This window comes from Fusarium redolens (assembly GCF_020744475.1).
Source record: "Fusarium redolens strain MPI-CAGE-AT-0023 chromosome Unknown BKA55scaffold_3, whole genome shotgun sequence".
Classification (NCBI taxonomy): Eukaryota; Fungi; Ascomycota; class Sordariomycetes; order Hypocreales; family Nectriaceae; genus Fusarium; species Fusarium redolens.
The window spans coordinates 3,020,602-3,048,095 of record NW_025763666.1 but is presented as its reverse complement, the minus strand read 5'-3'; the positions used below and the strand labels follow the sequence as shown (position 1 = coordinate 3,048,095).

The 27,494-nt window shown below is 49.0% G+C and overlaps 9 protein-coding genes across 9 annotated transcripts; 3 read left to right on the top strand and 6 right to left on the bottom strand.

The window, feature by feature from the left end:
* Positions 1-98: 98 nt before the first annotated feature.
* BKA55DRAFT_559355 (uncharacterized protein) lies at positions 99-2,421 on the bottom strand. Its single transcript, XM_046191968.1, has 5 exons — positions 2,207-2,421; positions 1,780-2,153; positions 1,467-1,723; positions 494-1,414; positions 99-438 (listed from the first exon to the last, which is right to left on the bottom strand). The coding sequence occupies exons 1-5, from the start codon at positions 2,363-2,365 to the stop codon at positions 296-298; spliced, it is 1,854 nt and encodes a 617-aa protein (XP_046054417.1). The 5' UTR covers positions 2,366-2,421; the 3' UTR covers positions 99-295.
* Positions 2,422-4,007: 1,586 nt separating this feature from the next.
* Positions 4,008-4,429, bottom strand: BKA55DRAFT_559351 (uncharacterized protein). The gene is made up of 2 exons (XM_046191967.1): positions 4,409-4,429; positions 4,008-4,353 (listed from the first exon to the last, which is right to left on the bottom strand). Exons 1-2 carry the CDS (start codon positions 4,421-4,423, stop codon positions 4,012-4,014), a joined length of 357 nt encoding a protein of 118 aa, XP_046054416.1. The 5' UTR covers positions 4,424-4,429; the 3' UTR covers positions 4,008-4,011.
* Positions 4,430-7,929: 3,500 nt separating this feature from the next.
* Positions 7,930-12,232, top strand: BKA55DRAFT_502615 (uncharacterized protein; the record flags this gene model as incomplete). Its single annotated transcript, XM_046186939.1, has 7 exons — positions 7,930-8,697; positions 8,735-8,876; positions 8,931-9,694; positions 9,750-9,912; positions 9,992-10,094; positions 10,158-11,464; positions 11,499-12,232. The coding sequence occupies 7 exons, from the start codon at positions 7,930-7,932 to the stop codon at positions 12,230-12,232; spliced, it is 3,981 nt and encodes a 1,326-aa protein (XP_046054415.1).
* Positions 12,233-12,608: 376 nt separating this feature from the next.
* On the bottom strand, positions 12,609-13,568 carry BKA55DRAFT_686148 (tryptophan synthase beta subunit-like PLP-dependent enzyme; the record flags this gene model as incomplete). The annotated part of the gene is made up of 1 exon (XM_046198896.1): positions 12,609-13,568. The coding sequence occupies one exon, from the start codon at positions 13,566-13,568 to the stop codon at positions 12,609-12,611; it is 960 nt and encodes a 319-aa protein (XP_046054414.1).
* A 331-nt stretch (positions 13,569-13,899) lies between these two features.
* Positions 13,900-16,904, bottom strand: BKA55DRAFT_559346 (fungal-specific transcription factor domain-containing protein). The gene is made up of 6 exons (XM_046191966.1): positions 16,688-16,904; positions 16,301-16,610; positions 15,401-16,240; positions 15,046-15,321; positions 14,809-14,953; positions 13,900-14,757 (listed from the first exon to the last, which is right to left on the bottom strand). Exons 1-6 carry the CDS (start codon positions 16,813-16,815, stop codon positions 13,964-13,966), a joined length of 2,493 nt encoding a protein of 830 aa, XP_046054413.1. The 5' UTR covers positions 16,816-16,904; the 3' UTR covers positions 13,900-13,963.
* A 214-nt stretch (positions 16,905-17,118) lies between these two features.
* Positions 17,119-18,981, top strand: BKA55DRAFT_660996 (uncharacterized protein; the record flags this gene model as incomplete). Its single annotated transcript, XM_046197567.1, has 2 exons — positions 17,119-18,295; positions 18,361-18,981. Exons 1-2 carry the CDS (start codon positions 17,354-17,356, stop codon positions 18,979-18,981), a joined length of 1,563 nt encoding a protein of 520 aa, XP_046054412.1. The 5' UTR covers positions 17,119-17,353.
* Positions 18,982-19,438: 457 nt separating this feature from the next.
* On the bottom strand, positions 19,439-20,477 carry BKA55DRAFT_559344 (uncharacterized protein). Its single transcript, XM_046191965.1, has one exon. The coding sequence runs from the start codon at positions 20,371-20,373 to the stop codon at positions 19,474-19,476; it is 900 nt and encodes a 299-aa protein (XP_046054411.1). The 5' UTR covers positions 20,374-20,477; the 3' UTR covers positions 19,439-19,473.
* Positions 20,478-21,728: 1,251 nt separating this feature from the next.
* BKA55DRAFT_590895 (CocE/NonD family hydrolase) lies at positions 21,729-23,719 on the top strand (the record flags this gene model as incomplete). The annotated part of the gene is made up of 3 exons (XM_046195161.1): positions 21,729-21,772; positions 21,836-22,075; positions 22,147-23,719. 3 exons carry the CDS (start codon positions 21,729-21,731, stop codon positions 23,717-23,719), a joined length of 1,857 nt encoding a protein of 618 aa, XP_046054410.1.
* Positions 23,720-23,842: 123 nt separating this feature from the next.
* On the bottom strand, positions 23,843-27,050 carry BKA55DRAFT_590894 (peptidase S8/S53 domain-containing protein; the record flags this gene model as incomplete). Its single annotated transcript, XM_046195160.1, has 9 exons — positions 23,843-23,875; positions 24,133-24,677; positions 24,723-25,260; positions 25,416-25,462; positions 25,499-25,555; positions 25,688-25,840; positions 25,929-26,249; positions 26,304-26,873; positions 26,909-27,050. The coding sequence occupies 9 exons, from the start codon at positions 27,048-27,050 to the stop codon at positions 23,843-23,845; spliced, it is 2,406 nt and encodes an 801-aa protein (XP_046054409.1).
* Positions 27,051-27,494: the final 444 nt, after the last annotated feature.

The following is a 27,494-nucleotide window of genomic DNA, read 5'->3' as shown; positions in this document are numbered from 1 at the left end:
AATCCGCAGGGATGCCCTTTTGAGAAGGAATCCTCGTGATAGCTCGTGATACTGACTAATTAGAAGACGGCGAAACTACTATGCTCAAGGCCCTTTAGTTCCAGGGTAATAACTTGTTTCCCTGCTGGCTACCATTACGGTTAGAATGTTCACCGCGGGACAGACTTGTGTTATTCTGCTCCGGTTTTGGCAACTGATGTTACTTCATGATTCCATTACACGATGGATTATTCACCGCTTGACTCAGGATTCTTGCTACTTATATACATGGCATCAGCTCAAGTCATTCCACCAATTATGCGAGCGTCTTCTCGCCCTTCTCGATAATGGGAGGAGGGCGCGGAATGTCCTTGCGAAGGACGTAGCGCTTGAAGATGTAAGGCAGCCAGACTTTTGTCTCATGAGACAAGAAGCTCTTTGTAGGGACGGAGAAGACCTCTGTATGTTTTGTTAGTAACTGTATCTAATTGGTGTTATGGTGGAGAAAACTTACGATCCAATTCCTCAAGGGTCATCTGCTTAGTCTCGCGAACGAAGCAGAAGATCATACCCCAAGCAATGAGGTTGAGTCCAGCATAGAAGCCGAAAGCTCCAGTAGGTGTCATGACAGTCTTCATACGAGGGAAAGTCAATCCAAGAACACCAGCGAAGGTGTTGTTGATGCAGACAGCCCAAGCCATACCCTGCTCTCGCTGAATGGTGGGGAAGACCTCGGCGGAATACTGGAAGGCCACAGGTCCCTCGCCGAGACAGTAGGCGATGGTGAAAAGGTAGACGAAGAGAACGACGGGACCAATATTGGCAGCTCGGTTGTCGCTGTTGTTGAGAAGAGAGAGACCACCTGCCAACAAGAAGATGCACATGAAGGGGAAGGTAGCCAGTGTCAAGAATCGACGTCCCTTTGTGTCAATCAGGAAGAGAGTAGGGATAGTGAAGACGACCTGAATAGCACCATATCCCAGAGAAGCATACAGAGCCTCGTCATGACTGTAACCAGCTTCTCGGAAGATACTAGAGCTGTAGAAAGAGATAATATTGATACCGCACATCTGCTGGGCCAGCATAACAGTGCTAGCACCGTAGTTAGCGCGTCGAATTCTAGGAACAGCGAAGCAGTCCCAAAGACGAGCAAAGTAACCAGCGCCGGCGTTCTCGCGGAGCTCCTCGTGGTAGATGATGTAAGAATAGTAGTAATCGCGAGCACCGATGATGGGGTGAGCTCGAAGCTTGGACATGGAGACGAATCCATCAGCGATGCGGCCGTGTTTCATCAGCCAACGAGGAGATTCGGGGCAGAAGTAAATGCCGGCAGCGAGGAAGAAAGCGGGGATAAAGGCAGAGCCGAGTTCAAGGCGCCAGGCGATATCGCCGATATCCTTGACGATGACATTGGCGCAGAAGCCGAGGAAGATACCTGTTGCTGTTAATATGCTGAACCGATTAACAGGACGTGAGAGGCGTCTTACCAATAACGACCCAAAGCTGCCAGAACATGACGAGAGCACCTCGAATTCGAGCAGGAGCCATCTCAGCGGAATAAATAGGCACGGTAGCATTCTTGGCACCAATCCCTATTCCCATAATGAAACGGATGGCAAAAAGCTCTTGCCAGTTCTTGGCGAAACCTGAAGCAATTGGGGTAGCAACCAAGCAACAGGCTGTGATAAAGATCTCTCCACGTCGGCCGAAGTAGTGGTTGAGAGGGTCGACAATAAAAGCACCGCTAGAGACCAATTGTCAGATGAAGTCAGGATATTGTAGGTGAGATTTGAAGCTTACATCAAACCAGCGGTAAGAAAGATGATAGAGTTGATAATACCAACAATCCACTCATCGCGTCCCTTGCCATCAATACCGAACTCCTTAGGGAACGACAGATTAGCGCCATTGGCACCTGTCTGATCCCATCCCTGCGTAGCAGCACCGACGGCACAAAGACCAATTGAGTACCACAGCATCTTGGAACCATGCCACTTGTGATCTCTCTCGTAGATGAGAGCAGCTCGTTCGTCATCGAGAAGGTCATGGGATTCGAAGTTGTCGGGGTCACGAGCGATGAGAGCTGCTCGGCCGAAGAGGTCGACGTGCTCGGACATGCCATTGGACTCGGCAAAGGCGCGAGCGTCGGCGACGACTTGATCGCGGGATTTGCTCTGCGATATTGGTCAGTAATTGGAGGGATTGATGAGGGGCAGGTGGAATGTACCTGAAGAGGGTTCTGAATAATGTTGAGAGCAACTGATTGACGACGACCCTGAGAAGCATGCTCTAGAATCTCAGCACCTCCCTTCTCAGGCGGAGGCGTAACAGTCTTGTCATCATAAGACGAGCCACCATGGCCAGGTGAAATATCCTTGTCATCCATAATGAAGTCAGTCCTAGTAAATCAACAGTCAGGGTAGAGAGAAGAGGAGACACTGCTGAAACAACAAGATCATCACAAGTTGAGGCTGTATTATATATAAGCTTAAATTTAAAGCACGGCAGTTGGCAACCCTCTGGGGTCAAACTTGGCAACCCGAACATGTCCACCCTTGCCAAGCCTAGGCAGCAAGTTAACAGTCTTGGCCAGCATGATATCACCTCACGCCAAGACGTGTTGGAGGTGTGCTACCCCATGGGATCAACGCGGAGAAGATGTGGTTTTATTGGACTGCTGTGTTTGAGTGGGGACCGGTGCAGGACTTTTGCTTGCTTATGCTGGTTTACTGTTTGCAATTGAAGATCATTTCCTATTACCTGAAGTCACCAATTGCTGTCAATTTGGAAGTTATGCTGTCAGATTGCCCTGTTGTTGTGAGGCATATCAAACTCATCAAATTCACTGAGATCACTGAGATATCCCCAGCTTCTCATGCGGAGAAAAAAAGTGGCTTTAGGCACCGAAATTCTTGACTCTTTCTCCCCCTAAAAACCAAGCTTTTCCTCTGTCCTCCCCGCTTACCCCACATGTTGTGCCATGGGGATACGGCGATATTAACCGCAAAGTCTTGGCCCATCCTTTGAATTTCTCCACTCAGACAATTGATCCAATCATTGATATGTTTATTTCACTGCCTGTTTTTTAGATCAGGAATCTAGTCCGGGCTTTTTGGGGAAAACGGGCGTTGGAACCATGTGAAAGGGAAGAGTTGGGACTAAGTGGGACGGAGGGTTTGAGGAATACGGGTGCCTAATAGAGGGAATTGAGTGTCGCTGAGTTGATGAAAATTCTGTCGGCCAAGTTGAGATGGTTTGGGCTCGGGTATCTCGGTCAATGTTGTTGGTATTGATCATTTCATGTCTTGAATGGTCGATGCTACCCTCCGTGGCTTGGTTCATTTGACGAGCACAGTCATAAGCGAGTCGGCCGCAATGGAAACGTTTCCATGCCATTTCTGTCAGCAGCTAATTTTGAGTTCAGACAACCCGTTAACGTTATATATAAAGTTAAAATGCGATCGTCGTTGTTTAAGTTGATCAGAGTTTCACTGCGATCGCGATCATCGGTGGACCAAACACCAACAAGCGATTTCAACGTTCAAGACGACGATGACCGTATAAGTCACCCTGGCAGCATCGGAGCATTTCACGATAGTCGAGATGTTTTCAGCTATGCGTCACTAACCCAAATGACACTAGCCAAAGTGCGGCTCAGTTGAAGCTCGCCGAAAGACAATGAGTTCTGGTCATTGTCATCCCCAGGTGTTCTCTTGACTCCAGAATCATGCCATGGTATATAAACTTATGTAACAAATACTTACCAATGTCTACCAACCCAAAAAGACCATTAGACCAGGATTATTCCATGCTTTCCTCAACTCAAATTCGTGATCAAATCTTGTCGCGTAGCCTAGCGACGAACGCGTCTCCACTCTTACCATTTTCTCTCCAACGTGCATCGGGTTGTATCGGGAATACCGGAAATGGCCTCAAAATCTCTGAAACAAGGCCATGTCTGCATGCCTGAGCAACGGGCTACTCCCGGTCATCTGCCCCAATAAGCAGGGAATGGAGTAACAACACGTGAGATTAAAGAAATGCGCAGGTAAGACGGGAAGCAAGAAGAAGCTTAGAAGCCAAGATCATCAGCGGAGTAAAGCGCTCTATTTGAACTCGTTCAGGTAAAGTGTCGGGGCCCCACGGGAAAGTTTTGGTGGTCTCGCATGCCTTGGTTTTGATCCTGCAAATCCGGGGCAACGACATGCAATGTCTTTGAGTATTCGGTCCTTTGCCTTGATCTGCGTTTTGTGTTACCGGGCTCGGATAATCATGCAACTTTCGAGACCCTTCTCCGTTGTAGACCCTTGCTGAAGTGTCAAACCAACAGATTGAACAGCAACAATAAGAGATCAGGTCGGAGCGGAACCAAAGGTGACGTTTATATCCTCAATCGTAATGTTTCCTGTCGCTGAAACTCCTTCACTAGCCACAACGCAAACATCAAAAGTAAGTATCGGCAGAATGTTATTAAAGCATTGTTCATTGGTATTTCAGGGTCTTACAGATCTTCATATTGTCATTCCGTGTACAGAGGATGTGTCAGACGCTTATTTGAAGTTGGGTGCAGCAAAAATACCCTACACCAGCATTTCCATTTTCATGGCCTGAGGCAGACAGAAAAAAAACGGACGGGATACTTAAAACAGTCGTTTTGGCGTCGATCTCTATCTGACTGTTATCCACCAGCCAACCCAAACCGAGGCCAATCAGTAAGCGGCAAGGAACAGGATAATCCCTGACGTATATCGGATAAATTTGCGCCGTCCTTGCCGTCTTAACCTAGATACGTCACTTTATAATTAGAACATGTGAAAAAGCTTTTGCGTCTTACGCATCGCGTTCTGAAACATGGTTTACGCGGTTGGCATTATCTGTTAGCTAGTTCATTTAGGTCTTCTCTTAAATAGCATCTCTATAAAGTAAGTAGTAAAATATTACGCATACTTAAGAGAAAAAGTATTAATTAATAAGGCTTAACTATATATGGGGTAAACACTATTAATATAAATAGTACCTTACTACTGCTAAATCCATTTAAAGGACATTGAGGTTGATGCCTGTATTGAAGCATGAGAAACCAAAAGCAACACCAAACTGGTCGATGCGGACGCGCTATATATTTCACATTCCAATGTAATGTGACAGGCGGGGTTTAAGCCTGAATGTCCAATCATACACTGCATTGGATTCGATGATATTTTGTGGCCCAAATAAATGCCAAGGCCTCCAGCCCTTGTCAGCTGTTCAATATCTTATGATCTTTGCATACTAGGATGTCTTGTTTGGGCTAGAAAAGAGAACTAGTGCTGTGGCTTGCAGATATATTGATTATTGAATATAAAGACAGTCTAGATCCATAGCCTCAGGCTGGCTGAAGAGGGGCTGTAGGGAGGTTAAAGCTGGCTTACAGTACTCGACTCCCCGTTTGATTTTTGGTAATAAAAATTCCAGAAACAGATTATCCATAATCGCTTGACTACATTTTTAGGCACCGCTGCCACATCCTGCAGCCTCACTCTCTCTTTCTTTGAAAGGCTCAAACAGAAAGAACAGCTTCAATGTCGGATATAGAGATTGAAGATACGATATGGGTATCAGAGGTGATGTTTATCAATTCTCTAGAGAGAGAAGGCACTGTGTACCGCCATGTGTCAGACCTCAAACTTGACCATACGTATGAGGATCCAGAACCATTGGACACATACTGTCCAGTGAAGGGATACTATGTTAGACTGAAAAAGAGTTTGTGCGCAAGAATTGGCGTGGTGGATAAGGAGCCGGAACTATATTTGTCTGTCGGCTTTCTGGACATCTGTATGGATGATCGCAGCAAAACCCCTTACCAATGGCAGGTTTACCGAACACAGCAACATGATAGAGACATTGTCTCCCGCAACATCAAAGACAAAAAAGGAGATTCCACAGCCTATCATTCCCTGGTCAAAGATCTGGAGTATCGGGTGTGGAAGAGTATGGTGAATAACCATCACAAAGGCATTGGGAAGGTTGCGATCAGAGGTGGGTATCAAGTTCCTGCTCGCCGCCGAAATGGCAAGGCGGAGATGGTCGAGCTGCAAAGAAACTTCATGGGTATGGCAACTGCTAGCGTTTGGGAGACTGTGTTTCGGCAGGCAACGTCACTATGGAACATCAACAATACGGGCGCCGCGTTCCGTGGTATCGATCCAGATAAGACTACAGTATACATCCTGCCAAGGTCAAAAGTCAGACGAATTGGCGAGGGATCCCATATCACTTGGGCCGATGTGAAAGAACATTTTGAGAGTCTATCCAACCGCCTAGACACCAAGTACATTGTCTTAGATAATTCTCAGATTATTAAAGACCGGGGGTTGGTGTTGGTGAGTTTACTGTTTTGATTGAAGTTGACTCTTACTGATCATAAGCACCTCGATAGTATTCCACCAATCCTTTATCCTACTACGAGTCCTATGTCTCCAAGGAAGTTGCAGAGGCATTCGGATTAACCTCTTTGCGGCCTTTAAACCCATATATCGACGAGGCAGGTATCAAGCTGAAAAGACTGATGAAGCCTCGTTCATCAGATCTACGAATTCGAAGGAAGCTTGCCATGGATGGAATCGTGATATCGAGAACCACAGGATCTATTGCAATTTCAACTACTCGTATGCTCAAGGCTGCTTTCAAGCGAAATGAGGCGACCTCACAAAAGACTGTCATGGGCATTTCAGCACCGATGGTTTGTTTCCTTTTTCTTGCTATCAGCTTTAATGATTGCCCCTCGTGGCTCGGCTGATAGGATGTTACAGCTTGCGAGAGAGTACCTAGGCTGGGGGAGTCAAAACGTTGACACATCCCAAAGTGGCCAGAATAAGCATTCGGCTGAGGTGAGTACACTGCAACCCACGAACCGAATAAAAGATTCAAGATAGGCCATATTCCTTCAAAGCCGTTAGCGTTACCACAAAATGCTAATTATATTATGACTGACAGTGGCTTCATATCAGCGCCTTTTCATTTGGCGGACTGACCGACGGGGCCAAGGCATGGGAAACGAGCCAAATCCAGCCCAACATGATGCTTGGTACATGGGAAATGAACTCGTGGATGCTCCGATATGAGACTGCCTTTCAAATGCTGTTCAAACTAGAACGCGAATTCAGGAAAAGGTTTACGGAAAAATTCGAAGTGCATGGCGAGTTACGCTTCAAATCCTTCCCTCCTCCTCTGCAAAATGAGAAAGTTTGGTTCCACAAGTGTGCGTGGATCCATTTCCAAGTTCAATGGGAACTCGAGATGAAGGAAAAGTCACATCTGCTTGATAGAGACCTGGAAGTTCTGGCATTGGAGATAAACCCTTTCGAAAGATCCTGCTTCACCAAGGGCGAAGCTATGGTCGACATTGCCTTGCTCAAAACTATCTACAATCGCAAGGTAGAGAGCCTACCCAAGCGGCTGAATATTAAAACTCTTGAAGCACAGCCCGCATTACCCATCCGTATGGGCCAGCAAGCTGATGGAAGCGTCTATGAGGTGCCTCTGACGGATGTTGAAGCCCAGCTTGTGTTGTCAGACAATATCAACCGATTAGACTCCCCTGACGGCCTCCAATCTCAATTTTTTTACTCTAGAGACTCTCTCTTCACGGCTACTAATGCTGGCACTGTTGAGATGAAGATCTTGGAAGCCCCGCGAAAAGGCGATATGGTTGTTGTGGGAGGTATCCCCTTGAATAATATCAGACTGATTGTCCTGGATCACCAGGGCAAGTATGCAAGTCTCCCCGTTACTGTTCGGAGTGTTGATCCTCCTTCTAACGAAGCTGGGATACTGCTGGTATCAGCCACCCGTAAAGAACAAATCATCGTCGCCCAAGCATCAAAGACGACTCCTATCTTGCTATTGTCCTCATCTCCCCGTACCGGCATGGAGATTATCGGGCCCCCAATTGATACAGTCTCTGATATGGCTGAGCTAGCTACTCAGACTTTCGGAGAGGCTGGAACATTGCCTGCCGCAGATTATGTCCTCCAGGGCGACGTTCAAGATCTGTTTGGGATTCCCGGCCTAAGCGGCGAGCTATTGAGTATTCAAAGCTCAAACCCCCAGGACCCCATACAGGAGAAGGTCAAGCCCAACCTGAGTGGTCTTGTTGATGGTTTCATTGCGTCACTTTTTCCCTCGCTCAATAGCGATATAATCCAGAGGCTGCCTATCGATAACGTTGAATTTGCATACTCGAACAAGCTGGATGACTTTTATAACCCGGAGGGACTGTCACTGAGTGCTGACATTACCTTTACCGGGCCGCTAGACCCCATCAACGAGCTACTGCAGTTTGTCTACAGTGGCAACGGGAAAAACACGCCGCCTACTAAACTTCGAGTAGAGGCGCGACTGAGCTCCGAAAGAGATTGGGCTGCACCGCTAGAGTTGAACAACTTCGCATTGCGAGGCTCCGTTGATCAGTCGCTTTGGCTTGGAGACATCATAAGGTTCCGCAAGGTCGGCGTGGAAGTATCTGTGATCAGCATTTCGTCGCTTGGCCACGATAAGACAGCGTGGAAGCTTGGGTATGGATTGTTTGGAGAGCTCGAGATTCACAAGATTCCAAGAACATACTTGCCACTGAGAGTCAATTACTGGATGAGAAAGATTGGCGACACTTACGGTCTCAGGATGGCCCTTTCGTCGGAGGAATGGACTTCCGTCTTTGGTATCAAGAATCTGGATGTAGGTTGCTGATATGGAGTGCAATATCCTGATATAGCTAACAAGTGCGAAGATCACAGGAGTCGAGTTTCATGCCTCGATAGACATGAATAATTTGGAAGACTTTCTTGCAATAGGTGTAAGTGCAATGATGAAGCTTGGCGATGGGGACATCTTTTTAGCAGGGCAGTATTCCAAATGTGAGAAGAATTCCTCTCAACTCGACCCTACAGCATATACTGACGTTGAAGTAGCGGACACTTACCTGGAAGCTGAAGTAGGGAACATGACATGGGCTGAAGTCGTGATGGCCTACACCCAGATCACAGGAAACTCTGTTGAAGTTGCGGCAAATGTCGATGAGCTTGATTTCGAGAACATGTACATCATGATATCTACCACTGGTATTGAGATCAGGGGCAAGATTTCCTTCAACGGTAAGACCAGTGTCGCCGGGTATATCAAGTTCAACGATGACGGTTTATCCATTGGCGGTGGAATTGAAAGCTTCAAGGTCCCCGACACGAATATCATGATTGAAGAAGCTGGCCTTGACATATTCATTGGCTCCAGGGGAAGTGACAAGACAAGTGGGCGCGCCAGCAGGTTTGCGCTCAGGGGTGTCGTCAATTTCCAGGGCATCAGGGTGGCTGCAGGCCTTGAAACCAGCACCGATGGATCGCCAGACTCACGCAGATGGATTCTCTATGGTGCATATGAAGGCAGCCTTCGGTTGTCCGCACTGGAAGCAGCCAAGTCACTCAAAGAGCATCCGGATCTGGATATTGAACTCAAGAACGTGGCTATCATAGCATCTAACAAAAAGGGGATCTGGATAAACCCTCTGAGCAAGAAGAAATACTCTCTTTCTGACGGACTCTCGCTCTTTGCGCTCATTGATCCCCTACCGGCAATTAACAACCTCGCAAGGAACAAGACTGTCGGTGGATTGGCTCTCATCGCTTCGATGAGTGCCAAAAAGCTCTCGGTGGCAATTGAGCTTCCAGAGAGTATTGGTGTAAGTGAACAAACGCAGACTTATCCCAAAGCTGCCATAACTGATCACGCAACAGATCGAAATGGGCGAGATTGCAAAGGTCGATAGGTTTACCGTTGGATTGGACATCTCAAGCACGCCCAATTTGATGCTCAGCTGTGACATAAAAATTAACATGGCAGAACAGCCACCGCTAACTTTGCATGCCAACCTGACGGCGTTGCTCCACGAAACGAAGGGTAGAATGCAAGTATAGTTGTGTCCAAATTTCAAGCTGATGACTGATATTTCATGGCTCTAGTCACCTTGACCCTGAAGTCCCATGGAGGAACCCTTTTGGCGTTAGCGACAAGATTATTGTGCAGAAGCTGGGCGGCAGCATTGCATTTAGATACGCAACCGTTCTGGTGGAAGGTCCAAGGTAAGAAATGCACCCATTAGTTTCAAGGAGAGTTTCATCTGCTAATAGGGTGGTCGTGAACAGCGAGCTTGGCTTTGGCGGCGTGGTGAAGTGCGGTGACTTCACTGGCGAAGCCTTTATTGTGATGACCAAACTTCCCACTCGTCAGGTCCTCAAAATCAACATCTCAAACCTACACGTGACTCAGTTAATTAGAATGGCAGGGGATATTGGAGACTTGGACGCACTGCGAAATATCAGCGGCGGCGACTTTCTTGTCTTCAACGAGGCTGGTATGTACTTCTCTACTGGCATTGAAGAGGCTCTGGGAGAGTCGTTCCCCGCAGGGATCTCAGCCAAGGGAGATGTCACTGTCTTCGGAAAAAGGGCCAACTTCGAGGCATCACTGAGCTCAGGGGGCTTCAGACTGAAGGGCGAAGTGGATGCCTTCAAGATTGGTCCCCTCGAGGTGCGCTCTGCCAGTGGAAACCCAAGAGCAAGGCTTGAGATTGCCATGACTTCCGAGAAGCAGCTGTTGGAGATTGACGGTTTGATCATGATTGGAGGAGACGATGGTCTTCAGATTGGGGCCCTGATCCAGGCTTCTCTAACTCCTGTCGTGTTCGACGTCTGGATCTTTGTGACTTTCACCGACCAGATCAAGTTTGATCTTAGAGCCGTGGCCACAAATGTGTCCAACCTCAAGGATCTATCACAAGCAAATGTGAATTTCACCCTCACTCTCAACACCGAAATACTAGAGCTTTTCTACATGGGTATTCTCGACTTTTTGGGCGAGCTGCAGAATCTGTCAACGGCATCAACAGAGGCGCTCGAGTTTGCACTCCAAAAGAGAAGGGACGAGGTTTCTGACGAGATCAATGCCAAGAAGGAGCAAATTGTTGCTCTTGAGGCCAGAATCGTGGTAGAGGGACAAGTACGCGAGAAGGAGAGAGCCGAAGCCAAGCGAAAGAAGCAGGAGGCGGAGACTGAACTGAAGAAGCTCCAGAGCCTACACAGTACTACTCGGCAGGAGAAAAAAGAGGCTGAGCGTAAGCTCCATGACCTCTGGAAACAGGCATGTCTCGAGCGAGCGGCGACCGAGGAAAAGAAGCGTCTGGAGTGGCAGTCTCTCCTTGAAACCGCCCAGAGAGAACAAGAGAGGCTGTCAGAACAGAAAGCTCAGCTTCAAAACAAAAAGAAATCAACAGTTGGGCATCTTGCTCTTGAGCTGCAGAAATATATTGAATGGTTCGAAATTGCCAAAGCAAGACTGGAAGGACTTCTAGCCGATTCAGACAAGAGGAAGAAAGACTTGCCAAACCTGGGCATGTTTGCACGTGTCAAAGAGGTACTGACCATCATAAAACAGTTGTCAAGGAATGACATAGGTGCTAATTCGTTTTTAGAAACTCCATATCATAGGGATTGACGCAACAGCCACCTTTCTTAGAGACAGACTTCAGGAGGGCCAGGATGCCTTCCAAAGAATGAAAGACATCTACAACCGGCCGGAATTTCGCGACATAGAGATTGAGATTGACGAAAAAGAGAGGGAGCATAAGAGAGTAAGCGAGATGATAGACGGGCTTCTTAGGCAGGGCGTCGATGGTTTCCTTCAGGCAGCGTTGGCGGAAAATGATAAGAGTGTGGATGCCAGAAAACGCGAGATCGACGCCCTGCAAGATGGTAACTCGCAATGGATGAACGCCATTCGTGAGGCAAAAGCCAAACTAGACGCCAGACAGCCTGATCTGGATCGTGTTATCGCCGAGGAGGAAGAGAAGATCATCGAGGCTAAAGACAGCATGCAACTTCGCCAACTAAAGCAAGAGCTACAATCAGTCGAAGAAGAAGAGAGGCGCAAGCGAGAGCAACAGGACGCCATCATTGCTGGTTTGCGAATGATTCGTAATGAGATCAATAGGGGTTCTGATTCGGTACGACAACTGGTGCAAAGCATCAAGCCGGTCAATTTCAAGATTAAGGGAGTATCCATCATGGCAGATGGCAAGGAGATAGTTCAGGGACGTGCTATGACATTCAAGATTTCAGTTGAGCATGAGGGCAAAATGATCATGCTGGAGGAGAGGTGGGCGCCGTTTCAGAAACCGGCGGAGTTGTATCGAGATATTATGAAGGGGTTATTAAAGAGTTGAGCTTGTAGTGAAATAGACAAGGTTGAAGGTGTGAGCGATTGGTCTGTTAGTGGTCATTTCTGACTGTATTCTACTATCCTCATAGTAGCTGCCCGAGAGGAACTATGCCATTTGCGTAATCAGAACACATTAAAATCTTCACGCGCCTGATACATTGCTTTTCGAACAACGGTTCCCTCAGGTTCGTTAACTCAGTAGTCACAAACCCCAGAACATTTATTGAACTAAGAAATAGAGGGGCTTCATTCGGAAGCAGGTCGATTGCTCGGTAGACCTATGACGACGGGGGAAGACCACAATAAGCCATGTTGAACATAAGTCAGAAGTACCAGGCGTGCGATGACGACGAAATCTAAGAACCTTGTATTCGGGCTGTTCATGGTCCAGAGATCATCTTACTGATCGCGGCTTTATCGTAATTTGACCCGCAGAGGAGTACAACACTTGTCTGTCCACTCAGATTCGACGTGACTTTGTTAAAGCCAGCAAGAGCCAGAGCTGCAGACCCTTCAACAATCATACTCTCAGACCAAGCAAGTTCCTTCAATGCCTCTTTAATCTCATCTTCATTGCACTCAATGACCTCATCAACAACTGCGTTCGCCAATTCAAGTGTGATCGAGTCCTCATCAATACCGCCGGCAACAGCTTCAGCTAGAGTGGGAAGATGCTCTGTTTCGACGACGTGACCTGCAGCCATTGATGCAGCTAGAGCCTTTGAGTTGATCGCTGAAACACCAAAGACTTTGACGCGTGGATTGTATGCTTTGAGGACGGATCCAACGCCGCTGATAAGACCGCCACCACCCATTGAGATAAAGATGTTGTCGATGTGGTCGCATTGCTCAAGAAGCTCAAGGCCAATGGTGCCTTGTCCAGCAACAATATCGGGGTCATTATACGGCGAAACATAGGTATAATCACCCGAAGATGCAAGCTTTTGAGCATGTTGCTCAGCGAGACCAGTCTCAGCGCCGTGAAGAATCACCTCAACGCCATATGACTTGATCATGTTCAACTTGGCAGGAATAACAGTCTCTGGAAGCACAACCGTGAGATCCTTTGATAGAGTCTGCGACGCCAACGCGCATCCAATTCCATGGTTGCCAGATGAAGCAGTGATTAATCGACCTTGCCCTGGTGCCGACAACTTGGACATAGCGCCTCGGACCTTGAACGATCCCGTAAATTGGAAGTTTTCAGCTTTGAACAGGACGTTTGCTTTCAGATTGCGACCGATCTTCTTTGCAGGGATGAGAGGTGTTTGGTAGATGTGATGACGAATGCGGCTTCGTGACTGTATTGAAGCTGCCGCTATTTCCTGAAAGGTTGGCATCGCGACGGCAATCAATTGTGAGTTGAGGTAAAGATACGAATGGCGAAGTAAGCTGGTGTGGTGGTTTGTGAGACCGTAGTGGTGAGAAGTGACTGGTGATGAAGCAAATAACAAATCTTCGATCGCATTTATGTTGAGTCCGGTGGCATCAGGCTCAACCAATCATTTCAGGTGGTTACATGTCTTAACTAAGGCGCGCAGAAAACATGTCAGCAAGCAACTAAGCTAAACCGCAGTTGGCAGCTGCTTTCACCTCAACTCAGCTCAATGGTTGGCTGCATCGCCAGTACCCACTGGGGGCTCTTTTGCTACGAGGTGAGTTTGATTGTATCACAATATTAGAAACTATATTTGGTATATCTTATTACATAACCTTGTCTTAAGTTATATAACTATTACACAAGCATAGCAATATAGTGCCTCGACTCAAAGTGGAACTGAAGTATCCTGCTTACAGCGTCGCTGAACATACAGCTCAACTTCTTTCTAAGCACCCTCACGCTCTCCCTAATTAATAGTGGTGCGACCATCGAGCCTTCGAGCGCTCCAACACCAGCAAGGTAAGGACGTACGTTCCCTTTCCCAGAAACCCAGTCAATGATGGTAGAGCGATCAGTAAACCTATCGAAACGGAGGGTCTTAAGGCGACCCTGTCCGAAGGAATGGTCTTCTGTCGAGGGCCACGACGGCTGAGCACTGCGGTTGACGGACATTGTTACGGCCCAGATGGCCAACGTGGCGGTCAGAAACGCCATTGTCTCGCTATAGATAGCAAATGGGCGTTCACGTATACAGCTATAGACCTTGGCCGCATGGTAGATGACCAGCCGTGCCCCAGCTCCTTCATTTCTGACCCAGCGGGCCAGTCTGAGATCGGCCTCGCTGCGTTCTACCTCGTTAACACGCCAGCCGGAAAATGCCATAAGCTCTCTTATGGGCAAGGGAAGAAGGAGGCTAAGGATGTGATTATGTTCGAGGGCTAACCAGCCGAGCCGGTCTGAGCCTGTAATTTCATCCTCGTCCTTGCGTAACACATCGAGATAAACGCTGGCGTCTGGCCCGCGCTGTTCGTCGAAATAGACACCAACTGCCAAAAGAAGTCTTGTAAGTTCGGTGCAGTGGTTTGGAACCTTCCTGGATACGTAAAGCTCGTCCAGTGCCTGCCGCAAACTGTACGAAACGGAGGGATCTGCTGGAGATAAGTATCAGGAGTCTTATGGCGGCAATGCTATGTGCTTACCAGGGGTTGTTGCAAAGTCAGACAGCCAAGAGTCCTGCGATTCCGCCGCCCAAAGTGCCTGACTCGATGGCATTGGAACCTGCAGGAGATCGATAGGAAGAGTAGGCGATAGGTCGAAATACAAGGCAAGTTGACAGTCCACGAGCTTCAAATTCGGTGTCAGTCGAAGTAATTTTAGTTTAGTGTCGAAGGGGGAGACTGCTCAATGATGACGCTCTAGTAAAGCTCGGAACGTACCCAGGAGAGATAAGCGAGACGCCTGCAGCTCTCTGCATAGACCCAAGTCTCCCATTCTTCTAGACCTTGGCGCGGACAATCTGCGGGATCGCGGTACGATCGATATCTAGAAGGATCACTTGCTTTCTTACAGATGAGAGCAACGTGCGACATGTTCTTCTGCGCATGCTCAGCCATCTCCATGCTACCAGAAAACATCATCCCAATTTGACTGAGGACGGTGGCTTGAGCAAGGCATAAATTAGACGACGGATCGGATGCAAAGCCTCGTTCGTTCTTGTAGTTCAGCGATTGCACTGTAAGCTTGCATTCCGAGCAATGACGTGACATAGGCTGTGAAGGAGATTGAGCTCACCCAGAGATTTATTGACCGGCGCAGAAACTCATGTAAATGCAAGGCGGCGCTATCCATACCGAGGGCCGAGTATCGACTTCCGATGACAGTCACAGCGAGCGTTAAGATCCACGGTGTTTCGCGAGGATGGAACGTTGGCTGGTGAATGATAGGGAAGAGTGGCTGGAAATGCTCGAAATATGCTTGGACAAACGCCGCTGTGGTTTCATATGTTGGGAAGGGCTTGTAAGTGAAGGCTTGATGAAACTCATTGTCTGCGTTTAATGTGGCGAAGTGAACGCACATGACGCTGTAGGTCTGTTGACCTAGGGCTGGTACATGGTGGTAGTCCTCTATCTTCCAGGTCATATCATTCGCCATCACGTCATCGGTATGATCAGTGACTTCTGTGACACTCTGATCGCTAGGTTGTTGGTGCAGGGGGTGATGAATGGTTGGATGATGAGAAGGCCATAGTCCTATAGGAGGAGGTTGATTGGTGATGATCATATCCAGCGCTTGGTCGCTGGTGAATATAGGCCTGGGTGCTCGTGCTGACGGCCAATTGGTAGGGTCCAATACAATCTGGTCGGATGCATTACCCTGGAGCCCCTCAGTGCGAGTGCCGTTAGAGCCTTCAGTTGCGTTGTAGCTTTCATTCATGAAGCTCAAGGTAACAGGAAGCTCAGGATACCAGTCCGTAAGCCACGATGTTCCATTTCCGAGGGGTGATCCATCGAGGACTGAGATTCCCAGTTGATGACTAACTTCATCTGGGAGACAGAAAGACGAGGCCAGTGAATTGGGATGCTTGGGCGCTACGGGATGGGGCGCGGCCGGCTCACAGGATTCTTCAAATGCCTATATGCCTGTAGTTTAGCGTCAAAGGGCGGACGGTAGGTTTAGACTAGTGAGCGGCACCTTTGATGTTTCCGATGCTTGATTAACAATAGCCTGGCTTGCTTCACATTGGCCGGATAGTGAGGGCCCATGATCTAGAGACGAAAGCGTGTCCAGGCGGTGAGCACTGCGTCTCTGATCGGCAACATAGACACATGTTCTTTGCTTCCCAACGCATCTTAGGAATGGATCCCGGCCGTCGCACTTCTGCTTGGACTCAGCGCAGGGGCGACAAGCCCTTGGAACGCAGACACGGCGGTGACGGCTTCCTGGACCTGGTAGTGCGGGAGGCGGTTGGGCATGACTCCGTACATGACGAAGAAGAGTATCTCTTGGACAATCAGTTAGCAGGCTTTCGGTATGTCATATTCATGTTGGTAGCGTTGAACATGGCTCCGATACCATTACCTTCTCGCAAAGTCCGCCCCACAAGTGGTACAGACGAAGGGCCTGGCTCCGATGTGGCGCAGAAGGTGACGCTCCAGGTGCTCGGACCTGCGGAAGTCTTGATTGCAGAACGTGCATTGCAGAGTCATGCTGTCCTTCTTTGATCGAGAACACCCAAGCTGATCGAGCAAGAGCAGGATGGTCGCCGTGTTTTCGTGATCGGGGATGGGGATGTTGAGTCGGAGGTTGCGGGGTTGAAGTACGGGGAGGGAGGAGACGGTTCTTGAGCTATATCCGAACCCCGCATTTCTGTTTCCCGTCGTTGAGTGCCGGAAGGGGCCAAAGATGGGAAAGGTGGAGAAGATCGGAGATGCCGGGGATCCCGAAGGTCAGTGTTGGAGATGCATGCGTGTAAGGGCCGGAATGGACGGCTTCCTTGCCCCTGACAGGCACGCGCCTCACATCTACATGCCAAGAACTCGCATGATATCCAAAGAAGGAGTCCACGATGGACTCCCCCGGGTAGAAAAGTCAAGCCATTGCTTTGCTTTGCTTTACTTCGCTTGGCATCACATCCTTCGCATCGTGTCTCATCCCTTTTCGTAGCCATCTATCTACCTGTTACTGCACAACTCATTGCATCCAACAACGCTTCGATCACTCTACCTGACTTGAGACCATCCTACAATGGCCACTTCTGACTTTGCCAAGCTCGGGAGACTCACCTCTGACCCTGAGGGCCAGCAATGGGATGTAATAGTAGTAGGCTCCGGCCACAATGGCCTCACAGCCGCTGCATATCTTGCAAAAGCTGGCCTTAAGGTTATCGTCCTCGAACGCGCCTCATACCCGGGTGGTGGCGTCGCCAGCCTGCCCATGGCAGAGGCTGGATACACCAGTGAGCGTCACAGTGCCATCCACCAATTGATCCTCGCAAATCCCATGATTACGCGGGATGAGCTGGGTCTTCAAGCCCGTTACGGTCTCAAGTACATACCGCTGGAACCTGCGTATGCCATCATCATGGAAGATATGGCCATACCCATCTATCGCGACCGGCAGCGCACTATCCAAGCCATCCGCGAATTCTCGCCCGAGGACGCTGATGCGTATGGCCGCTTTGTCGAAAAGTGCGCGGCGATCACGGACGTGGTGATGCCGTCTATGTTCGAGCCGCCTCGGGACATCTCGGCTGAGATTGCAGAGAGCCCCTACGCCCAAGACTTTATGGCTGGAACAGCTAGCTCTTCCCTCGATATCATCAAGCGCGAGTTTAAGAACGAGGCTCTTCAGGTAGCGCTACTACGGTTCGTTACCGAGGTACAGCTGGCGCATCCTAGGACCGTGGGCACTGGTCTCATGGTCTACCTCTGCTTTGGACTTGTCGACAGATACGGTCTCGCCGCCCCTGAAGGAGCCGGCAATGGCTTTACCAACGCGGTGATTCGCTGCCTGGAGGATCACAATGGTGAGGTCCGCCTCAATACTGAGGTAGTCAAGATTGTTACCGAGGGTGGCCGGGCTGTAGGAGTGCGAACGCGTGCTGGCGAGCTGAGGGCCAAGATGGCCGTCATTGGGCAGATTCACCCACATCAGCTTGACCAGATGGTGGACGGTCTGGACAAATCTGTCACGGCTCCGGCCAAGGCAACCCATTTGTCTGAATTCACTCTATTCGCCACGCCGCCCTGGAGCGGCCATTGAAGTTTAAGGCCGGGCCTATCGCCGATCAGGCTGTTATGAATACCTGCTGTCCCGGCAAACTGGACACCCTCCTCAAAAGCTACGATGAGATGGCACAAGGTCTCCTGCCTGAGAACATAATGATCGGCGCCTCGAGCATCAGCACAGCTGACCCTTCCAGGTGCCCTCCTGGGAAAGCCCTGCTGCACTGTGTCGTCATGTGCAAAGCAGATCTTGCCGACGGAGGTTGGGATTCTTGGGACAGGGTCAAAGATGAATGGGCCCAAAAGGTTTTTAAGTATTTCTCCAGATACCTCAAGAACTTCACGCCGGATATTATCCGATCTTATGAGGTTGTCACTCCAAGGGATCACCAGTCTGATAGCCCCAGCTTCCAGAGGGGTGATATCTGCGGACTCGCCATGTCCGCAGGCCAGATGGGTGTGGCACGGCCGACACCTGCCCTGGCGCAATACCGCGTGCCCGGTGTCCAGGGACTCTATCTTGCTGGGCCCTACATGCACCCGGGAGGCGGTGTTTGGGGCGGTGGCCGCCCGGTAGCGATGAGAGTACTCCAAGACCTTGGGATGGACTTCCAGCGGATCATGAGTACCGAGGTTGCGAAATTGTAAATCGAGACAGTATGATCATTACTATAGCAATGAATGCGACTTCCTTTCTAAACCAGTCAATGGAAATATAATCAAAAGAACACTACTACATCTGAATTTCGTCCCTGTTAAGCTATTTGATGGATCTGCCTGGGAGGCACTTGTTGATTCTCAAATCGTCTCTATATAACGCATGGCCTATAGCGATAGGTTTAGATCTTAGAAGAACTCTAACTATGTCTACCCTTGACTTGCCGGCTTATCGTGTCATCATTCCAGTAGAGTTGCGATGGGCCATTAGGGTAATAATCCGTTGGCTTATGAATGCTAAGTTCTATGTGGAGATTATAAGCTCTCAGGCACAGGTCTCAATTGCAAACACATCTAGCTCACAATTTAGATATTATACCATAATATCTAACCAATTGCTGCGGCATAAATGCTAATAAGAAAATCTAGAATATGACTCATGAAGGCAATCATGTTCAAATTGTATAAAGAGATTTATATGTTTTATATGCTGTTCTTGCTGGTTGCTTCCATCAGGTAATCCCTCGCTGGGTCCATCTTGTGCTTTGCCCACGTCACCAATGCATCCTCGAACCCAGGGCAGGTGTTAACAAAGAACTCCCGGCTTCGAACTCCGTCCACAATATTCTTCCCAACGACCTCAGCGCTCTGACCTTTCTCCTTCAAGAACGCACCGAATCCCTTATGAAAAGCCTCAGACGACGACCCAGAGAGGCCTCGGACCGTTTCCGTATACGTGACGTCGGGGAAGACGACGCTGACACTGATGCCGTAGGGAGTGAGGCTCGCAGCCATGCTCTGGCTCATTGAGATTGCCGCAGCCTTGCAAAGACAGTATGGGAGAAGGTTCTGTGCAACTATAGCAGCGGGGAAGGTCCCGTTCGGGGACGCTGTGTTGACGATATGTCCGCTGCCGCGCTGTATCATCTCGGGGAGAAAGCCCTTGACGACGCGGATGTAGCCACAGATGTTGACGTTCATCTGTAGCTGGAGGCTTGCCATGTCCAGATCGAGAATGCCACCAGACCGAATCAAGACGGCGTTGTTATGCACTATGTCCGGAACGCCAATATCTGCCTGCACTGCAGCAGCGAATTCGCGGACGCTGTCGTCGCTGCCAACGTCGCAGTAGTATGCCCTGGCATCCAACCCGGCGCGGCGCAGCATCTCAGCCACGGAGCTTTGAGGCTTCTCATCGATATCTGCTAATACGACACGGGCACCAGCTTTTGCGTATTCCGTGGCCAGGGCGCTTCCGATTCCATGAGCAGCACCTGTCACGACGACGATCTTTCCGGCGTAGTAGTCCATTCTTTTACGGTAAGAATATTCAGAAGTCCACAGGGTTCGAGGAATAAGAACTTGGCCACTGGCCAAAATCATGGCTCAAAGGAATAATTTAGCATTTTCTCCTTCGGATTCTCGGCCCGGAATAACAATTGCCGCATTTCTTCTTGTTCCTAGCCGAGTAAACATGTTTCGCATACTGTAGGACTTTCGGAGGATGTGGGGAGCGAGCTTCGGAGTCGCGTGGGGTAGACTAAGCTCTTAGCTGGAGATCTGTCGGAGATTGTGGGGGCTAGCTCTAATCAAGAATCACTAACACGCAATGAGATAAGCGCACATAGACTTTACGAAGAAACAGGCTAGACTAGATCTCTGTCTTTGAGAACAGTGGTCCTGATTTCAGCTACCAAAAGAAAAGTGCGACGGCTGGCCTAAGGTTAACTCCGGGATCTCCACGAAAGCAGAGCCCGTCATATACATATATATAGACTGCCTTTCGTTGATATATCCTACTGCTGTACTTGGAGGGCCCCAAAGACCTTAGTAGTATATGAACCAAAAATATCATACTGCAAGCGTTGATGCTTCTCTCTTCTTTACATAAACCTGTACAATGGCAAACATAAAGCTTACACAATTGGAGCTTGAAAAGACCCGTCGTCTCGGCAAATTCATCCCAGGTCGGTTTATTTCACATTCATACGCCCTACATCCGACTGCACACAATTTATTGCCTTGGAGAACGAGCACTCGCTAATCTTAATATCAGCCTGGGACCCGAGTCAGAGGGGTCTGGGCAAAGTCAACCCAAGAACCATCGAAGACGATTTGCTCGTGAAACATCTCGACGTTGCCATCCCCGTCCGCGATGGGACTATCTTGCGAGGTAATATCGTCCTGCCCAAAGCAAGGGCCGGAGAGAAACTGCCCGTCATCTTCAACTACAGTCTGTACGGCAAGGACGGTGGCACAGATATTGCCATCTTCCCCGCTGCCGCAGGATTGGAGGCATCTAGGCTTACTAAGGATTACCTTTTCGAGGCAGCCGATGCTGGATGGTGGTGTCCTCGAGGATATATCGTCGCGACCATTGATGCTAGAGGTTCATACCAATCGGATGGAGACAAGAGCTATTACTCGAGAGATGTTGGTCTCGACGGTAGGTTCACCCATTCTTCTTTAGATGCTTCGTTACTAATAGTACGCTCAAGGCTATGATCTAGTTGAGTGGCTCGCAGCTCAGGAATGGTCCAACGGAAGGGTTGCGCTGTACGGCGCCAGCGGATACGCCATGGTCCAATGGCTTGTCGCGGCTGAAAGACCACCGTCTCTGAGCGTAAGTTACATTTCACCTTCTTTGAATATATCGCCGCGTGTATCGGATTACTAACGAGAAGCTCTGCTGGCAGGCTATTATTCCTATCGATGGTATGACGGATCTGTATAGAGAGATGGCGCTAAAAGGCGGCATACCTGAGACCCAGTTCAACCCTCTGTCAGTTCTTACATCTATGAAATAAGTTATGACGAGTCGAGAGCTAACATGAGTGATTCCAAGATACCCTCAATTCTATAACTGGGGTCGAGGACTGGTAGAAGATCCCACTGATGGGCAAAAGTCCCACCCATACTTCGACGAGTATTGGCAGAGCAAGATTCCAGCCCTCGAGAAGATCGATTGCCCGGCATATGTCATTTGTAGCTGGGGCGACCATGCTATTCATACTCGGGGTACAATATATGGGTACTATTTCATCTCATCCAAAGTTAAGTTTCTTGAGATCCACCAGTATCAAAAGTCAGTTTACCTTTTAGACTTACTCGAGCTCCACTCCATCAGCCGGCTAACGCATCTATTATATTTTACAGGTGGGAGTTCGCTATTATGGAGGAGTCTCTTGTGCGGCAAAAGGCCTTTCTGGATACCTACCTTCTTCGTCATGAAACTGAAGTTCAGTACTGGCCAAAGGTGAGATATGCAATGCGAGAGCGCTATTATGTTGGAGAATGGCGCCACACTGAGCAATTTCCGCCCCCAGAAACAAAGTATACAGCCCTATTCCCGACGCAGTCGAAGGGTCTAAGCCTCATTCCACAACCTCTGCGCTCCTCAGTCACATACGATGCCCAGAAAGGGGAGGTATCCTTTGACCTGCCAGTGCTCCAATCCCTCGAATTCGCTGGGCATGCCAAGCTTAAGCTGTGGGTTGAAGCTAAAGGGGCTGAGAATATGGATCTCTTTGTTACCTTGCGGAAAACAGACAGACAGGGGAAAGAGGTCGTGTTCCCGTGGCTGACTGTTGTGGACAATGGTCCTATAGGGTTCGGCTGGCTGCGGGTTTCGCGGCGGGAGCCGGACGAAGCTCGCTCAAAGCCATGGCAGCCCTATCACTCGCACGCCAGAGACCTTCCGCCTCTGAGGAACGGCGAAGTTGTACCAGTGGAGGTGGAGATACAGCCCACCTCTTGCAGATTCCGGTCTGGGGACACCTTGCACGTCGTGGTCTCTGGGCATGACTACCGCCAAGGCGAGTACCCCGAGCATGCACCTATTGCACGGCATACCGACACGGTGAACAAGGGTTCTCACGTTATTCACTTTGGTGGAGACTACGATAGTCATCTTCTTTTGCCTGTCATCCCGCCAGTTGCCCGATCTGCCCTGCAACATCAAAAGCCGATAAAGATGTCCGTCATTGCCCGCAGAGTTACCGGCTGGTCTGACGAGAAGTTCTTATCTGAGTATACTGGTGTACATGCGGAGATGACGAAAGCAATAGCCGGCATAGTCCCTATCTTGCGGAATTATACCCAAGCAGTTGCTTGTCCCGCTTTGCAGACCCAGAACTTACAGACACAACTGAGTAAGCCTTGGGATTGCCTGACAACGCTAGGTTGGACCTCTCTTAATGCTTTATGGGGCTCCTTTCAGAACCCTCAGTACAAGGCCACAGCCGGGCAACATATCTTCACGGATCCTGAGGCGATTGGCGTTCTGAGCGAACCGGCGAGCGAGCTGATGTTCGACCCCGTCGCATTCCGCACGAGGCAGAACGGCGTATTGCTTTGCCTCCTGTTAGCTAAATCAGAAGAATACGAACCTGACTCGAAGAAGCTAGCCGATGACATTCTGGCAAGGTCTGATGCAATTCAAACGGCCTTTGCAGGGACGAGCCTACTCCGATACATTTTCAACAAGGGCGTCACACCAGTTGATCCAGATGCTTTCTTTGATGGCACTCCGTTTAAGACTGCTGGCTGGACTAGCTTTGGAGCGTTGGAGCAGTTTTGGTTTCCAGATATCCAGACTGTGGATGCTGTATTTAGCAATGTTGATTGTAGGCAGGCTATTGAGACGCTGCCATCTTCGTTCACTGCAGATCAAAGCATCCAACTGCTGGGCCGGGAGAACATAGTAGTTTCAAAGGACGCAGACTTTTGATGACTACATCGAATAGCGCTAAAGAAAATACTGATGTAGCATATGGTGATTCCGGGACGGCCTGGGGGGCCAGATATTACAGAGGAGGCACCTGATGTCAATATACACTTTTAATCGAAGCCCTTATTGTTTCAGGCTTGTCTTCTGTTGATTTGACTAACATGAGACAGAGCAAGGAACTAAGCTAAACCGCACTTAGCAGCTGGTTTCACTTCGACGATTGGTTGCATCGCTAATACCCTCTTTTACTAAGAGGTGAGATTTATCCCATAGACAAGAGAGGAGTCATTTGCTATGCCAACCTAGTAGATCTTACTACACAACCTCGTTCCAACCTCGGCAACCAACTCAAGCCATTCTCCAGGTGGCCTCTGATACTTATGCTCAACATGTCTTCCAAAAACCTCCCAGACCTTAAGAAACCTATGATTGCTCTCCTTGGTCGTATCAATAGCATCAAACGCCTTCATCATCCCGTCATGCTGCTTCACCATCCTATATGCCTCACGAGCCTTTTGCTTCTCAGAATCCTTCGCAAGAAATATTCTGACCTGGATACAATAGAGGATCAGGGCTGCGAGACCCGATGCCAGTGCAGTCGCTACTGATGACCCGTCCACGATCTCTGGGGTTGTTCGTCTGGTTGGACCGCCGTCGACTTCGACTTTGTCGCCGGGGAAGGTGTAGCTGATCTCAGAGGCATTGCCGACGTAGACTACACTTGCACCTGAGGAGTTTGCAGCGCCGATGGTGAATATCTTGCCTGTTTCTTTGGAGGGGTATGTTGGGGCATTGTGAGCTCCTTTGTCCCTTGCTGAGCAGAACATGAGGATGTTGGCGTTGGCAGCCTCCACGACGGCATTTTCTAGATCTTGTCTTTCTCTGTCATCCTTGGGTGGATCGATGGTCCATGACATAGATATGATCTGAACTCCTTGTAATATTGTTGCACGAATGGCTTATTGATCGTTAGACGTATAAACTATGGCTTGGGACAGTCCACATGCCTTTGCAGCACTTCTGGCGGTGATGTTCAGCTTAGTCCCATCTTCAGAAGGAGTGTCCTTAAGCCTCAAAACACAGAGAGATGCATGCGGACACACGAGGTGGATATTCTTTGCCATGATAGCCCCGTGCCCCGTTCGAGACATATAATATGGATCTAGAAGACCTCGATGTTCGGAGCGTACGCAAAAGCTTCTACCACCCATGAATCGGTAGTCGAGGTCCTTCATGTCAACCCCATCGTCAATGATAGCGATCTGGATTGGCTCGATGTTATCGCTGACTCTGGACTCAGCGGCTATGGCATAGTTTGCTTCGTCGTCAGAGATCATCCTGCTAAAGTCTGTCATGCATTGAATCCACTCGTGCTTCGTGGTGTGCTCTGCGACTTCTTCAGCGCGAGCGGGGGCCTTGTTCGTTCGTCTTCGGTGCATGTTTGGCCACTCCAATTCGACTTCGACATTGGGACATAGTTGCTTCAATCTGTTATGGAACTCGTTCACGTTGTTTTCGGTTCGGGAGGACGTTTCAAGACCCTTGTCATATGATCTCACTGCCGAATGTTGGATGCGACACAACTTACTTATTGGATATTTGGTTTCACGAGCCCCAGTTCCGGTAACTTTGCTAACCCCCCTGCCTCGCTCCAGCCTCTGAGGATGGTATTGTTACCGCCCTAGTATAGATGAACCTTTCGTGCATCGGGGGCAGCATTGACGATGACTTCAGTGCACAAGTCTGTCTTGTTCTAATCCCAAATTTCAACTCCTATACCTTTGAGGGCCTTCTCAATAGCTTTATCACTGTGAGATGGCGAATCGGGATGAGAGTCTTTAATAAAGGCGCGTAAGACTGTCTCGGTGCCTTTGTTGCGAAGCTGCTCGAAGATGTGCACCAAGTCCCATCTACCAGCCCCGTCAGGTACGGGTTTGGCTGATCTGCGCATGGATTTCTTCGCCTTACTCTGCTGAGGTTCCTCGACGGTGATTCTGGGGATCCAAACGTATTGAAGAGTATCCTCGAATTTGATATTGCGGAGAAGGTTACTAAGTCCTTTTTGAGTTAGACATTCATCTGGATGGATCATGCCAGAGAGTTCAAAGCTAAGCTCCTTGTCTAGGATGTGTCAATCAGTCTCGGGATCTCAAGTAGTGCAACTTGAGCCAGCGTTCAACTCCTTTCACAATAGCCTCATCCACTGGACCTGACTTGCTGCCACTCTTCTTGCTCTTGGACTTGAAAGCGCCAGACTCGCCAGTTGCTTTCTTCTTGGTGTCTGCAGCATCTGGAGCAACAATCGGGACTGGTGAGGCGACGGGGCCAGAAGCCTGGATGGGAATGCTGCCTCCATATTTTGTTCGATGATGGACTTGTATGTTGTCTCGCATCTCAGGTTGTATCGAAATGTCGGCTGAAAGGATAGGCGGCATAGATGACGAGATGCCTCGACTTGGGGCAGATTCTGTATCGTTGCCAGGCTTTTCCGCTCCCTCCACCGCTTTCTTTCGACCCCTTCTGACACTTTCTTTGTGGCACATGTAGGGAGAAAGATTGGCCGTATTGAAGTCGCCATTAGGACTGTCAAAGATCGCCCGATCACCCTTTTCCAAGATCATTTTGATGTATTCGAGCTTTTCTCTATTGCAGTTCTCGTAGCCAACAGCGAGATGGAGCAGTGTATTCCAATTATCGTCCTTTGCAGCCAAAGTCTCGTGCTTTACTTTGTCTATCAGTAGATCAAGGAACTTGATTCTTTCGTTAATACCGATATGAAGACAATTCATACCCTTGCTTCCGACGATAGAAATAATGTTGCTTATGTCAGGATGAGCATGACACATCCACTGCACCATAGTTTTATTTCTCTGCTCAATGGTGAGGAATAGTGGTGTATGCCCCAAACGGTCTTTGATCTCGAGATAATTCTTTTGCTGACAGAGGAATTGGACGAAGAGTTCCATTTTCTCTTCGAGGTTAGGAAGTAGCTTTTTGTCTTCGTTTGCCATGATTTGAAGACCTGTTGGTTGATCTTTATCTCCAGTCTGGCGGGCGAGGTCTGGGCCCCGATGGGCAGTGAAGGCAGCGAGGAGTTCTCCGTTACGAATTTCTTTGAGAACCTGAGTGAGCAGATCCTTTACTGCGACCTTGTCTTCCTGCTCTTCTCCATCTTTTCTTCTTCGCTACCACTGTCTTCACTGGAGTCATGGCCGGCTTTCGATTCAACGTCCACCTCAACTTCGACAAGGTCATATTCTGGCTCTGCATCGTTGGGTTTGTAATATTGGATTGCCGTACTCATTCTTCGTGTTGATGAGATCTTAGACATCTTGCTTGTAGTTTAGACCCCTGGGGAATCGGTCAAGCTATATCCTACCATCACAGTGATGAAATTGAACTGGTAGATAATTCGATCCTTGGTATTTCACGCTTTGACTCTGACAGAATTCAAGGACGCTCGAATCGACACCCCGCCCTTGTCTCCAGTTCCTATTTTGCTGCGTTTGATAGTACTCGTGAATAGAGTTATTATTAGTACCTGACTAATCTTAAGAGACTCTCCCTCTTACACAATTGATCATAACACTATTCCATTTCATCCCCTTTCTCCAGCACCGTTTAACTAATAGTACTCCAAGAGAGTGGAGCTACGTCATAGTCGCACTAGTACGGATAAGGAAAAGAGCAACGCCAGTGTCGCGATTGGACGTGTGGGAATTCAAGGGACCCACCTAGTGGTCGGGACTTTGACCGTCCACTATCCTTGCACAGC